Consider the following 15,792-nt stretch of genomic DNA (forward strand, 5'->3'; position numbering starts at 1 on the left):
CTCCAACCACAGCCATGACAAGCAACGCAAAGCAAACAAAGCTGCCAACTACATGTCAAGACAGAGAAGGTGGGCAGTAGCAATGTTCTACACTAACATGGAGGAAATAGGTGGAGCAGCCAGGAACAAAGTTGGAGTTCAGACTGCCAGAAAGAGAGTCAGTAGGGGTAAATAGGAGTTCTCCAGGGGAAATGACTTATTTTTCAACTAAACATTTGTCCTCCTATCACATCGTGAGATGCAGCTCATTTTGAACTTCATGTAAAATGACCATAAGATTCCAGCTTTGTCATCACAGAGCAGATTTCTCCCTCCAAAAAGAAACGGCCATTTTGAAATCACTTCTAAAACAGTGGTCTCACAGACCACAACAGCTACACCAAAACCACTGTCTCTCACTGTATTTAACAAATTCACACACACTACTTGAACACGAATGGCTTGCCAGTTGCATGCATGCCAACCTCTTGTATCCAGACCTCTAACATCCACTTAGATAGAAGGAAATGTTACAGCCCTTGGCCATCCAACACAGTCCGTGGTTACTGTGTCTTACCTGACCTGACTCTGTGCATGGCCCTGGGCTGAGAGCAGGAGTGTCCCCAGGTGGAGAGCTGGAGTCGTCCTCTTCCTTGGAGGTCTCCACCACCATCTCCTCCATCCCCATCATCACCTCCATAGTCTCCATCAAAGCAGAGAGCGGAGAGCTCATGTCGAAACAGCAAACTTTTACATGTAACAGCGTCGCCCGGCCAGGACAGGGAGAAGCTTGGCCATAAAGATCCTAGTGCATCTCTCCACACTGAGACAACCTCTCTGCCTCCGCCGCTACCCTGCTGCAGCCTCACCACTAGATCTCCATCACCCCATCACGCCCCGAGAGAAATTGTACTGTATAGGCTGTGTGTCTCTGGGTTTAATGTACAGGCTTTGAAAAGCAACACACACACACAGAGAGGGAGACATCACATGGGATGTCCTAATAGCAGCAAGATGAGGGGGGGGGGGGGGGGGGGTGAAAGGGCCAGTGGAGGATGAAGGGGGGGGGGGGGGGTAAATTAAACAAGCAGCTGTGCCCACCAGAGAGACAGCAAACAAAATAATAAACCAATTAGGCTCAGAGGGCTCCTGCCTGCCACCCCTATTATACCCCCCCACATCCCATCTTTAAACACAATTTTTTCTATTCCTTCACTTCCCTGGGGCAACTTCTCTCATTCTCTCCCGCTCTGTCTCTCACCACTCATCCTTGCCTGCTCCAGTGAAAACCACTCTCCTTTCATTCCTTCTGAGCCACTGAGTATTACGGTGACGGCGTCACGACTTGCAGCCAATAGCAAAGGGCCTGACGAGGGACCTGGGCGGTCCGGGCCAACCAATGAACACACAGTGACGATGACAGTCTTTGTACGGATTAACTGTTCATAGACACTGGATTGCAGGCTTTTAGCAGCCTCTATGGAGGATGCCAAAACAACCACAGTCACACCACCGTTAGAAGACGCCTTGCTACTAAAAGATGAAGCTGTCATCATGTTTTTTTTAAAGAATCATAGATACTCTTCAGATTCAAGTAAAATGCAGATCTCGAAAAAGGACTGGACACAGTAACTCACTTCCTGTGTGAAGAAGCGCCTTCATCAACCACTTGTTTCCTGCATAGACGGCCTGGAACTCGCCTCAACCCCAGGAAAACCGTGGCAGAGCAAGGAACTTGCAAGAACAGCAAAAACACAGAAACTTTTGTTAGAGAGACCTCAACTAGTAAAGAAGCAGAGCCTCAACATGGGGGGGGGGGGGGGTGAAGACATGAGAACAAGCCACAGCCAAGGTCCCGAAATCGCTACTACTGTACCACATACTTCCCCAACACAGAACTACCTGCACGCCGCTTAGAAATACAGTGTAGTTGTGTTGGTACCTCTTTACCTAACCATCTGAGAGGACAGGCGCTGCTTTAATTGGCCAGAATTAAGCTGGAGGGAGAGAGGAGGGGAGTAGACAGGGGTGGGGAGGTACAGTAGCGAGGTGCTTGTTATGGGGCGGGGGGATCAGAGTCTGGCAGAGTTTGGTTTGATGTCCCGTTGGCACTGTCTCCATTCTGAGGGACACTGGCAGGAACTACATCTGCCCCCCTTTGGCTTTCGCCTGCAGTAAATGACACGACGACGACCAATTGGCAGCCAATAAATAAATAAATGGTCCACTTCTTTAAGCCAGATTCTCATTCACTTCAATGCCGAGGTTAGGTAGTACACGATCATCACACAGACGTGAACATGTGCAGCAACCTGTGTAATATGCCTTTACAAACCAGAATTAGCCTACATGACACAAACAAGCTTTGAGCTGGAGGCCTGGAATGAGTCACACACAGAGGCGCGCACACAAACACAATGTCTAATTGTTGGGTTCTTAGGCTTCGGATTTCATTGACATCCCGTGAACTATAAATAAAGTTAGATCCACTTTCTCTTTTCAAACGGCCGTCTGTCTGTGTCAGCAGGAGAGGTGGGAGGTGGAGGGCTGTTCATTCTCAAAGAATGCTTCCTGGCTTATATATATATATATATATATATATCATGTTTCTCCTGGGTGCCACTTCACATAATGGTAGAGCAGTGAGGAACTCGAGTGCATTCCTCAGCTGAACAACTCTAATGCCAGAGACGAGTACTTCAGAAGTCCCCATTCCACATCTATGGTCTACCGTTACAACACTGATATAATGTATCATAAGTACACATGAGTATTCGAGACGAATAGGGACCGCCGCTACTGTTCTCTTGACTGGAGAGTGTTGAGCGTTAGCGCACTAGCATAGCCTGGAGCTTTGGACTGGTTCCCTCAATGGCAGCAGTTCAACATTGTAGCAAACAGCTCTGTTCAAACATCACTGCAGAATCACCAAGAACTGCACGCTCATAAAACTGTCAAGTCAAAATGATGAGAAAAATGGAGCATATTGAGACCAACGACCTGATTCGCCAATTCAAATTCTGTACCCAAACGCACAATGACAAACATAAAGTATAGCTTACAGTATCAAGTATTTACTCAGTGTCGCACAACAAGTTTTCCCTGACAAGCTCAACAGCAAACAACCCGAAACACACACACAAGCACCCTGACAAAAACAATTCATTCTGGAGGGCTGGTTATAGCAGAGTAAGAGAGGGCCACAGCTGCACTGAGATGTCACCGCTTGTTGAGGGCTGGCCCCCTCCTGACAAACACAGCCCCTGCATCTGGGCTCACACACCGTGTCAAAGAAACCACACAGTACACACACAGTGTCAAAACACAGAAGATACTCACACATACACAGCGCTACAGCCAACCCACAGACACACACACTAACCAATTACACAAGGTGAAAAGCATGCGAGTATGTCTGGATACATATTTCCAGGAAATAAGCCTCCAAATTCAAAATGACGGTCCAATGCATTGGAAAAGTTGTGCAGCCGGCCACATGTGAATGTCTGTACTAGGGATGTGCACGGTTACTTGAATATTAGAAAATATCCGAACGGACGTTAGTAATCAAATACTTGTATGGGTATTCATTTTAGCAAGTAAAAAATTATTATAGGCCGATTTTAACACTGAAAAAGCTTTCTAAATGAAATTAAAATATCTATGTGATGTGACATTGTTACATACAAGGATATACCATGACATTTCAAATGACTATTTAATAAAACAAACTTTTCAATGTAGTTTAAACCCATAAAAAGACCGGTAGCCATCCAGTAGCTTTCGCGTGTGTAGCCTGTTGTTTATGCCTTTCACTAATGCAATGCAAGATGGAATAAAATTACAGAAGTAAAAGCTAGCCAAATGAGAAGTAGTAGGTTACAACGAACAACCAACAGGTAGACTGTTGTTTTATCTGAATGGGGTTGGAGAGAAAGCACATCATGTGGCCTCAATTAGCTTAGCTAGCTTCTCTAGGCTACTCCAGTCAATATAGATACCGGGTGGCTGGTACAGGTTAGCTAGTATTGGCTGTAACATAGTTGCATTAGCTACATAACATCTGGATCTGTCCAACGGTCTGTCTTGCTGTTAACATCTAATTTTATATCCCTCCCTCTATCTCTTCAAGGGCCAGGCAGATCTAGCACTCAAAGCCCACGTTCAGCAGTACTTTATCAGCCAAAGCCTGAAACCCTTAAAGCCAGAATGCCCAGTGTTTAACACCAGAGACTATGTGCACATTGATCAGCTAGCCGTACAACACAAAAAAAGGGACATAAACACACTGTGTGTGATCTGAAAGCCTCAACCAGGCCTGTGAAGTCCTCAGCTCAACCAGAAAGGCACAGGGCTTATCCGGACCGGCTGGTGGATAGATTGACTTGCTCCCATGATTGGATTGATACATGTGCATTTGATGCATTCATTTGTATTACAAATAAGTTGTTTACCATAAATCCAACTACAAGCACTGATAAACAGCCACGTGAGCTGAGCTGTCCACCGACGCATACTGTATGAGCCCGTGCCTTTATTATTAAATTACCATCATAATGAGGCATTGCACAATAAATACAAGTTGTGGAAATATGGTGGGGTAGTTGTGGAGAGATTGGCCTACCTGGACCTCCTCCCCCAGTACAGACGAGTCTCCCAGCAGCGGTTCTGCTGGCGGTGCGTTGATGGTGACAGACTTCTCTGAGCGGCTGCCATCCTTGCTGCGTGACTTGTGGTGGTCACGGCTGCGCTCCCTGAGAAACAACGACAGGTACACCGGGTGAGTCGACGGGTATGGGGTTACCATGACAACCAGTAGACCAGAGGAGAGGAAGAGAGCATGTCGGCGTGGCGATAGCAACGGACGGGATTTCCAGTACGAGCCTCGTGTTATTTCTCTCTTTGATTCTCATTCTCTCCCTCTTCCTTCCATAGCATCAGCAACAACAGGGTTATAGGAGCCTTCACAATCCTGCTGGCTTTTACTTAGAATTTCGTTAATTAGTCTTTTCTCACAGGGAACGTATGCAGGGGCTTAGCTGAAAACTCAGACACACACGAAAATGCTAGAACAGACAGACGCTGTTTGAGTCAGAAAAGAGGACTAGGGGACCAGGGGAATAGAGGACCAGGGGAATAGAGGACCAGGGGAATAGAGGACTAGGGGACCAGTGGAATAGAGGACAAGGGGAATGGAGGACCATTAATTGAACCCTTATTTTACCAGGTAAATTGACTGAGAACACATTCTCATTTACAGCAACGACCTGGGGAATAGTTACATGGGAGAGGAGGGGGGGATGAAGGAGCAAATAGGAAGCTGGCGATGATTAGGTGGCCATGATGGTATGAGAGCCAGATTGGGAATGTAGCCAGGACACCAGGGTTAACACCCCTACTCAGTAAGAGCTATGGGATCTTTAGTAACCGCAGAGAGTCAGGACACCCGTTTAACGTCCCATCCGAAAGACAGCAACCCTACACAGGGCAATGTCCACAATCACTGCCATGGGTTATTGGGATTATACATTTTTTGACCAGAGAAAAGAGTGCCTCCTACTGGCCCTCAAACACCACTTCCAGCAGCATCTGGTCTCCCATACAGGGATCGACCAGGACCAACCTTGCTTAGTTTCAGCGGCAAGCCAGCAGTGGGAGACTAGGGGACCCAGGGACAAGGGGAGTAGAGGACTAGGGGACCAGGCCTTTACCTGCTGATGCGACTAAAGGTGGCAAAGCATTCTTTATTCCATTCCTTGCCTCCCTCATGACCCAACTACCAACCAAACCGCTGTGAACTCGCCTCTACTTCACCTCACTTCCTCCCACGTTAAATCTCCCCCGCGAGGGCCATTAGCGAATCCGACCCCAGCACTGACCCTCTTCACCTCCCCGCTCCCCAGATCCTGTGTGGGAGTGAGTGACAGACAGGGTTTCTCCATCCAGCCATATACAGTACAACACATGGCACTGTGCCCACTGCAGCTCCATCATGGCTCTACTACCCCGGACACTGAGGAGGCTCATCGCCCTCCCCGTCTCCACTAATCTGATCTCTTGTCAATCCCATTCTATTTCCAATTGCCCTCAGCCATGGTACTGTACTGTAGCTAGATACTCATGGTCTGGTCTGTTAGAGGGATAGCCAAGGTACTGTATTGTACAGTAGCTAGATACCGCACCTTCTGGTCTGTTACAGAGGGGCAGTGTGAGAATAGAAGAGAGATGCGGAGAGAGAGAAACAGGCTAGTGTGGAGATAACAGGACAGGCTCGGTCTGATCTAATTTATCGCAGAGGGATTACGGGGGAAACAAACAAGTTACAGATTGAAAATGTGTTGTACGACTTTATAAAATAATCCAGATATTGCAAACGCTAGACAACAAGGGCTGAATTGTAACCGGAGTGCCATCCAGGGACATCAACAAATAACTTATGGGAAAATCATGATTTAAAACACGCGCAAACCTCTAGCTATGATGAAGACCAAGCACAGTTCAAGATATTGCTGCCATTTTTCTTTTGACCCTAAATGTTAATTTCTTGTCCTCTGAGCTTATCTCCGTGTAAGGAGTCTTTAAAAAAAACATACAATTGGTGTATCAAGTGTGACCAATTACATTTCCTCTAAATGGGGTGGCTTTTCTTGTATCTTTCTTTCACTGCAGGCAGTAACGTGGCCACCTCAATCTCCGTGCTGGCAGAGGACCCTGGTGTGTTACAGTATGCCTTGTTTAGGGATGTTCAAATCCTTTAGAATAACTCACGTTGTCATATCAGATTCACTTTTTGGTGCGTAGCACTGTAGATATGCATTCCTTATGCATTAGGATGAATGCCACAAACAAAATGGTTCAATAGGTGTTACTGGCACATTTTATCCATCTGTTACGGAACATAGCGATGGATTTGGTTGTGAGAGCTCGACGCCAGAACATGAAAGTGCACTATGCAAGCTTAAGAAAAGTGCAATGTGGATATTCAATGACATAGACATTATTGATTGACCTAAAGCAATCAACACAGCAATCAGTTTCAACTAAATAGATGAGTCACACTTCAGAGTGCCACTAAAGCATTCAGCATAGGTAAAAGTGGTTGGAGGATCAACGCTGATAGGACAGCCCATCAGGATATCCTGACATTAGGCTCATCAGGGAAGTGGTGTGATTGGTTGCTATGGAAGTAATGGACCTCCATAGAAGCCAATGTGTTGTGATAGAGGTGAACACATCGGTTTCCTGCCTCTGTTCTGGTTGTTCCCTTTTTAAACAGGACACGGTTTCCTATTGAAAATGACCGCAGCCAACTTCCCAACCACAAACTCAGATAAATACAAAAATAATGAAGATTATTTAACAATTCAACATGCAAAGATTATTGGAACAAAGAGGTGTAGGATTTTTTAAAACATATTTCTAAACTGGGGCTGGGAAATCTGAAGAGTCGGTCAAGGTGGATTGGCATTCTCCACCATTAATTTTCACTGGCGACTCCCAGAGAGAACATTGACATGACATTATGTCCACACTGCATGGTACTCCAGAAATAACAGGAGAGGCACCAAGAGCCATTCAGAACTAATACATTGAATTTAGAAGGAAGTGGAGATCGAAGTAATCCTTAAATACATGATGGATATCATTACTAGTGCTACAATTAGTCCAGCGAGGAGCATGACCATCATTCACACTGACAGTGATGATGCTTAGTAACTGGAGGAGCCCTTTCGGGCGATAGCTTGTGAGGAGAGATGGTGAGGGACTTATTACAGTACTCATACTTACAGTACTCATTAATATGGTATGGTACTGTTGCACAGGGCAGGGTTGGGTAGAGGCTTATACTACAAAGCAGGATCAAGCTAACTTGCTTAAATATTATGGAAATACATTTTTGGAAATGTAAGTAGACCATGCCCATTTCAAGCTTAACTCAACAGCCAAAAACTCATATGAGTTTAGCTTCATGAACAAGAAAATAACTAGTTATTTCTGGTTGTTTATCAAAGTTAGCTGGCTTACTCATTGATACTCCTTTGTAGTATACCCCTCCAGCCAATAGGGGTGGTAAGTTACATCGGGGTAGGATCAGTTAAGCCGTTCATATGGGAGTCGATGTAAAGATTGGATGACTCATACACTGGTACGTCTGGAAGCAGCTGCTTATGACTGGTGTGATTGATTTTAAACAATGTAGGATGGAAGATGAAGAGAGTCTCAGGCACCCTTTTTATATCCCAGCCTGCCTTTCAGAAACAGACTTCAGGAAAGCAGAAAGTAGCTTGTGGGCAAATCAATGTGCATCTCTTCCTCCTCTCATCCTCCTCCTGCATCATTAACACACAACGCCAGCCAGCCTCATTGCTATTCTACAGCCCTGCTCTGAAATCATTTGATTAAAAAGGAATTTGACTTCCATTGTGGCTTCCTACAGCAGATATGGCTTTTAAATGGAGGATGGAAGCCTGGCAAGCTAGGGCAGAGCCAAACCTGGGACCGATTTCCACCGCAACACCCGCAGCTAAGTCTGACACTGTCTGTGCACCCCCTCTCACTGTGGGAAACGGGGCCGATTTGCACATCCTCCGCCAAGAGTCTGTCTATGGATGAATTTGCTCGCTTTCTGCATGGCTGGCCAGCCAAACCACACACACCTGTGTAAAACAGGCCCCGTGTCAAGGCAGAGCTCAGAGCCCGAGAAGCTAGGTACTTACTGCCAGTGTAGGCTAACGGGAGGATGACGAGGAGCCAAATACATAACCACACTCTCAGAATAACCATATTACAGAGAGAGAAAGAGGCCGTTTTCACTTTACCTTGAGAGTGGCTGTGCTCAATGACACTGGTAGCTCTGCTCACTCTGTGTAAGTGTATCAAGGAAGGGGGGGGGGGGGGGCGAGCAGGAAAAGAGGTGTGGCTGTGGCAGATAGAAAGACAACATTAAACTAACAAAGGCCATTTCTTATTGTATTTATTTATTTCACCTTTATTTAACCAGGTAGGCTGAGAACAAGTTCTCATTTGCAACTGCGACCTGGCCAAGATAAAGCATAGCAATTTGACACATACAACAACACAGAGTTACACATGGAATAAACAAAACATACAGTCAATAATACAGTAGAAAAATAAGTCTATATACAATATGAGCAAATGAGGTGAGATAAGGGAGGTAAAGGCAAAAAAGGCCATGGTGGCGAAGTAAATACAATATAACAAGTAAAACACTGGAATGGTAGATTTGCAGTGGAAGAATGTGCAAAGTAGAAATAGAAATAATGGGGTGCAAAGGAGCAAAATAAATAAATAAATATAGTAGGGGAAGAGGGAGTTGTTTTGGCTAAATTATAGATGGGCTATGTACAGGTGCAGTAATCTGTGAGCTGCTCTGACAGCTGGTGCTTAAAGCTAGTGAGGGAGATAAATGTTTCCAGTTTCAGAGAGTTTTGCAGTTCGTTCCAGTCATTGGCAGCAGAGAACTGGAAGGAAAGATGACCAAAGGAGGAATTGGATTTGGGGGTGACCAGTGAAATATACCTGCTGGAGCAAGTGCTACGAGTGGGTGCTGCTGTGGTGACCAGTGAGCTGAGATAAGCCGGGGCTTTACCAAGTAGAGACTTGTAGATAACCTGTAGCCAGTGGGTTTGGCGACGAATATGAAGCGAGGGCCAACCAACGAGAGCGTACAGGTCGTAATGGTGGGTAGTGTATGGGGCTTTGGTGACAAAACGGATGTCACTGTGATAGACTGCATCCAGTTTGTTGAGTAGAGTGTTGGAGGCTATTTTATAGATGACATCACCGAAGTCGAGGATCGGTAGGATGGTCAGTTTTACGAGGGTATGTTTGGCAGCATGAGTGAAGGATGCTTTGTTGCGATATAGGAAGCAGATTCTAGATTAAATTTTGGATTGGAGATGTTTTTTTTTTGTTTTTTTAATTTTATCCCATTTTCTCCCCCATTTTCGTGGTATCCAATCGCTAGTAATTACTACCTTGTCTCATCGCTACAACTCCCGTACGGACTCGGGAGAGACGAAGGTCGAAAGCCATGCGTCCTCCGAAGCACAACCCAACCAGCCGTACTGCTTCTTAACACAGCGCGCCTCCAACCCGGAAGCCAGCCGCACCAATGTGTCGGAGGAAACACCGTGTACCTGGCCCCCCTTGGTTGGCGTGCACTGCGCCCGGCCCGCCACAGGAGTCGCTGGAGCGCGATGAGACAAGGATATCCCTACCGGCCAAACCCTCCCTAACCCGGACGACGCTTTGCCAATTGTGCGTCGCCCCACGGACCTCCCGGTCGCGGCCGGCTGCGACAGAGCCTGGGCGCGAACCCAGAGACTCTGGTGGCGCAGTTAGCACTGCGATGCAGTGCCCTAGACCACTGCGCCACCCGGGAGGCGGATTGGAGATGTTTGATGTGACTTTGGAAGGAGAGTTTACAGTCTAACCAGACACCTAGGTATTTGTAGTTGTCCACGTATTCTAAGTCAGAGCTGTCCAGAGTAGTGATGCTGGACGGGCGAGCAGGTGCGGGCAATGATCGATTGAATAGCATGCATTTAGTTTTACTTGCGTTTAAGAGCAGTTGGAGGCCACGGAAGGAGAGTTGTATGGCATTGAAGCTCGTCTGGAGGTTAGTTAACACAGTGTCCAAAGAGGAGCCAGAAGTATACAGAATGGTGTTGTCTGCGTAGAGGTGGATCAGAGACTCACCAGCAGCAAGAGCAACATCATTGATGTATACAGAGAAGAGAGTTGGCCCGAGGATTGAACCCTGTGGCACCCACATAGAGACTGCCAGAGGTCCGGACAACAGGCCCTCCGATTTGACACACTGAACTCTATCAGAGAAGTAGTTGGTAAACCAGGCAAGGCAATCATTTGAGAAACCAAGGCTGTCGAGTCTGCCAATAAGAATGTGGTGATTGACAGAGTCGAAAGCCTTGGCCAGGTCGATGAATACAGCTGCGCAGTAATGTCTGGTTATGATGTCGTTTAGGACCTTGAGCGTGGCTGAGGTGCACTCATGACCAGCTCTGAAACCAGATTGCATAGCGGAGAAGTTACGGTGGGATTCGAAATGGTCGGTAAACTGTTTGTTATCTTGGCTTTCGAAGACCTTAGAAAGACAGGGTAGGATAGATATAGGTCTGTAGCAGTTTGGGTCTAGAGTGTCACCCCCTTTGAAGAGGGGGATGACCGCGGCAGCTTTCCAATCTTTGGGAATCTCAGACGATACGAAAGAGAGGTTGAACAGGCTAGTAATAGGGGTTGCAACAATTTCGGCAGATAATTTTAGAAAGAGAGGGTCCAGATTGTCTAGCCCGGCTGATTTGTAGGGGTCCAGAATTTGCAGCTATCTGGAACATCAGAACATCCGCTATCTGGATTTGGGTGAAGGATAAATGGTGGGCGCTTTGGCGGGTTGCTGTGGAGGGTGCCGGGCAGTTGACCGGGGTAGGGGTAGCCAGCCATTTACTCAACCCTAAATCAATACAGCCAAGGTCTCTATAGCTTCAAGCCTGGACATAGCACGTTCATTTGCCCATCCCTCATATTGACTGGGAGAATCCATGGCGGCAGCATTGCTCAATGACATTTCTCCACACAGTGTTGAGCCAGAGAGAGAGGCCCAGGGAGCAGTGTGTGATAGGAGCCGTGGTGAGGCCAGACTGTTGGCTAGGATTAGCTCCACTATCAGGTGACAGGGAACACACTGTATGACATGTACCAGTGTTTCCACTATCGCATTAATCAGGCAAGGTGGGTCCCTCTCCTTGACCTGCTCTGTAGCCCCGACTAAAATAAAATATGTTTCAGTTGGAAAGTTAAAAAGCAGCATGTGGGTAAGGGGGTATTTTCACTCCACTTGGCTTTTCCCATTAGCATCAACTCTAATCAGAAAGTTCCAGAAATAGGGCATCTCCCCAAAATGTGGCCTGCCTCAGAAAGGGGAACAGTTTGGGGAACCATAATACCCCAGCAGCAAAGGGATTAAAAGTTTGGCATAAGATAGTGTATTGAATAAATTACAACGTGTTAATTGAGTGTGCAGCCATATAATTGGAGTCCTACCAATCAAAAAGAGCCAATTTTCCACATGACTGACTACCAATGTGAGACTCACTAGTCAATGATCATTGGCACGCTCCGCAGCCACAGAAGAAGAGCCCCTCTCTGGAGAAGAGAAAGAAGTCTCAGAAGTTACTGTCGTAACTCAACGCCACCATTACGGCGGATGCAGAAAGGCAGGTGATCTTGGTCTGGAGAATCGTCAAGTAGGTAGCAAACTACTCTGATGTCCTTAAAAAGACCAAGCACCACTGCCTACAGAGGCACAGTGGCTTACAATGGGGACTGACTGGGTTCCCTGTGTATAAATCGCGCTAGAGACGACACCACAAAAACAGCAACACGAGGCAGTGATCCAGAGTCAGTGGGAGAGACGTTTGACACGGTATAGGATCACGCAGCTTGAGCCATGGTAATATCTTGGAAATCCTCCTCCTGCTGTGGACCATCAAAGTTAATTCTCTGGTATCTTTTTAGCTTTAGTTGTGTACCAAGGTCAGACACGGGATCTCAGAAAGGCACACAGCTCTGTCTGTCTGTCTGTCTGTCTGTCTGTCTGTCTGTCTGTCTGTCTGTCTGTCTGTCTGTCTGTGTGTCACAGTCTGGTACAGATGTAATTAGACAATTGCAATCCAAAGCCTCTTCATGCATGGCACCCGTCGGAGTAAAAGGATTATACTTCAGATGAGAGAGGTTTTCAAAGCCAAGCGCTTCTCTTTTGTCTACTGTATTAGAGGCCGGCCAGTGGCCTTAGCATAGTGGGAGAGGAGAGAGAGGAGCGAGTGGAAAGGAGTTTGGCAAGGAGGCCCTGTACCGCCTCTCCAATTTGCCGTCACTTACTTCCTGCATCCCAAACGGCACCCTATTCCTTACATAGTGCTCTACTTTTGACCAGATCCCTGTGGGCCCTGGCCAAAAACAGTGCACTATATAGGGAATAAGGTGATCTTTAGGACACAGTCACTCTCTCCAGAGTTACGGATACAGGAAGAGGGAACAGGGTGATCTTTAGGACACAGTCACTCTCTCCAGAGTTACGGATACAGGAAGAGGGAACAGGGTGATCTTTAGGACACAGTCACTCTCTCCAGAGTTACGGATACAGGAAGTGAGGGAACAGGGTGATCTTTAGGACACAATCACTCACTCCAGAGTTACGGATACAGGAAGAGGGAACAGGGTGATCTTTAGGACACAGTCACTCTCTCCAGAGTTACAGATACAGGAAGAGGGAACAGGGTGATCTTTAGGACACAGTCACTCTCACTCTCTCCCCTCCCCCACCTCCAACCCCACTTTCATTTACAAAAGTGTCCCCAGTTTTCGTTGCCTAGCTTCAGACTACACGGTCAAATTTCCCCCCGGGAGAACGTGAGAGAGCTGGGGCAGGGGAGCGGAGAGGCCTCTCCATCCAGTGATACGCCTGCCCACGTCTATCCCATTGGAGTGGTGGTGACATCACTGGAGATAGGGAGGAGGTCAAGTGGAGATTAACGAGGGAGGGCAGCTGCTTGGCTTTCAACACGTCTGGGGCTTGGGAGCGAGGGATCGGCGACTGACTGGAGCCGAGTGGGGTCGAGAGCATAGAGAGAAAGGAAAAGAGAGAAAGAGAGATAGAAAGCACACCAGAGGTTTCAGAGGGAGCCACTAGATTCAGCCGTAGAGGGATCCTTTCACCCTGGGTAACTGGTCCCAGAGAGAGAGAGAGAGAGGGAAGGAAGGGGGAGAGCGCGAGAGGGATGTGCTGGCTGGATAAAGGAGGGGCTGTGTGGAACAGGAGTCCCTTGCTTGTGGCCCTCCGTATCAGCTGAGCCATCAGTCAGGCCTCTTCAGCACCTGTCCCCCTCTCCCTTCCTGAGCCTGTCAGACACTGCTATTCCACTAATGACAGACAAATAACCCCACACTGCCCTGTGGTGGACAGATGGAGGGAGGGGAAAGAGGGGATAGAGACAGAGTGGAATGAGGGAGAGGAAGAGAGGAAACAGAGAGAACAGGGTAGAAAGGGAGGCGAGGAAGAGAGAACAATTTATTTGAGGTGTCGTGACTGTCTATCCTTCAAACTAGAGAGGGTATGAACGTGATTAACTTCCTCTTACCCATGTCTGTGGGATCCCCGGGAGCGACCAGAGTAGTACGAGTACCCCGAGTAGGTGGACTCCGTGTCCATGGCGACGAGGTCCTTCCTCCCGGGCGATTGGCCAAGGGCCTCGCGGAGGTTGCTGGGCTTTGCCGCAGGCAGACGCAGTGGGAGCTTGTGAGCAGTCTTGTCCGGTGGGAGGCGGAGCTCGCTCAGGAGATTGGCAGAGGCCGCAAGGTGTCGGGGGTCAATCTTGAAAGCAACCCTGGGGGTTCCCGACTAGGAAACATCAACCTGGGGAGGAGACAGAGACAGCCAGGTCTGGTCAGAGGACAGACAGATGGACAGAGGACAGAAGTAATGGTCTACGACAGGCCAGTTGATACTGAAAGGACATGGATGTGTGTTGCAGATAGATCTGGACAGATGGGATCTCTGCACATAGCTTCCACTTCGCCTTTTTCTCTGGAATTAACATTCCAGGAGATAAATATGAGAAAAACACAACCGCTTCACTGAAGCAGCATTTGACATTCCCATTGGGCAGGCTGGGGAAATCATTATTTTAATGAAGATTGTGTGGGAGGGATCGCACACACACACCAATTGAAGCTTGACACAGGATAGATTTGAAACCATTGGACGATTTTCTGTTGATTCTAATATAAAAAGGTAAATTGTGAAAGGCTCTTCTGACTTCTAACCTCCTTGACAAGTCAAACCTACAGTAGTTCACAGAGAGTGTAAGCACTAAGCACACCACACAAACAACAGAACGGCAGCAGACCTAGCTATGAATCCCTCCCTCAACGAAAAGACCTTTCCACAGACAGACTGGCCTATGAGAAGAGAGATCGAATTGGAATGTTGTGCAGAGCATGCAGGTCTACGTCTGGAGCTTCAACAAAACAATGGTCGGATGCAGAGCAACAGACCCACTCCCTCGCCTACCCCGGTCTCACCCCTCCCTCCCCCACACTCAGCCCCAGCCTTATCAATGAGAGCCATCTCCAGAGGGAAATCTGGCAGTGACCAGCTCCAGCAGCCTCGCCTCTCTTCCAGCATTCCACTAGCGTGACATCATCACACAGACAAAGTGCTCCAGGTAAAACAGTGTTTGGTTATCACATTATTAAACCAAGAAGCTTTCAGAGGGGAATTGAGACAACCAGCCAACAACACACAAACAGATACCGTAAAATATCTAATTTAGCTTTAGGCCTATATTCTGTGTTTTAGTCTCTAATCTTGGAAACATTCTTTCCCAAGAGGATCAATCTCCCAGAAAAATGCTAAAGGCTGTGTGGATGCAGAGGAGGACCGAAACTTCAACATCAAGCGGATTTCAATATCAAAGGCAGAATTTTAAAAACTCCCCACTAATTCCATACCATTAGTTCTACTCCTAGACCTGGCTAAAGACTTTACAGCATCCACTAGGAGACGGAGGTCTGATAAGAACGTTTATTGGGTGCCCTTGGTTTGACTACATATACAGGAGGATATGATTTAACAGTTGTTCTTGAATGACCAAAGAAAGAACAGAGTGAAGAGAAAAGAGCAGAAACAGACGTAGTGAAATAACGGGATTACGATTAGGCACATGGATGAGTAACAATGCATGGGGAAACAGAGAGAGCCGTGTGAGCTGT

The 15,792-nt window shown here is 47.2% G+C and overlaps 1 protein-coding gene across 2 annotated transcripts in view; it reads right to left on the reverse strand.

Moving 5' to 3' along the window:
* The window catches only part of LOC129859692 (vang-like protein 1), a 52,209-nt gene that overhangs the window by 29,238 nt on the left and 7,179 nt on the right, over nucleotides 1–15,792 (reverse strand). For both annotated transcript variants that reach the window (XM_055929764.1, XM_055929763.1), the window contains exons 2-3: nucleotides 14,160–14,434; nucleotides 4,604–4,733 (exon numbers count right to left, since the gene is read on the reverse strand). In XM_055929764.1, the coding sequence (XP_055785739.1) occupies nucleotides 4,604–4,733; nucleotides 14,160–14,230 (201 nt within the window). In that variant the 5' untranslated portion in view covers nucleotides 14,231–14,434. The remainder of the gene's footprint in view (nucleotides 1–4,603; nucleotides 4,734–14,159; nucleotides 14,435–15,792) is intronic.

The sequence above is a fragment of the Salvelinus fontinalis genome, chromosome 7 (genome assembly GCF_029448725.1).
Source record: "Salvelinus fontinalis isolate EN_2023a chromosome 7, ASM2944872v1, whole genome shotgun sequence".
NCBI lineage: Eukaryota > Metazoa > Chordata > Actinopteri > Salmoniformes > Salmonidae > Salvelinus > Salvelinus fontinalis.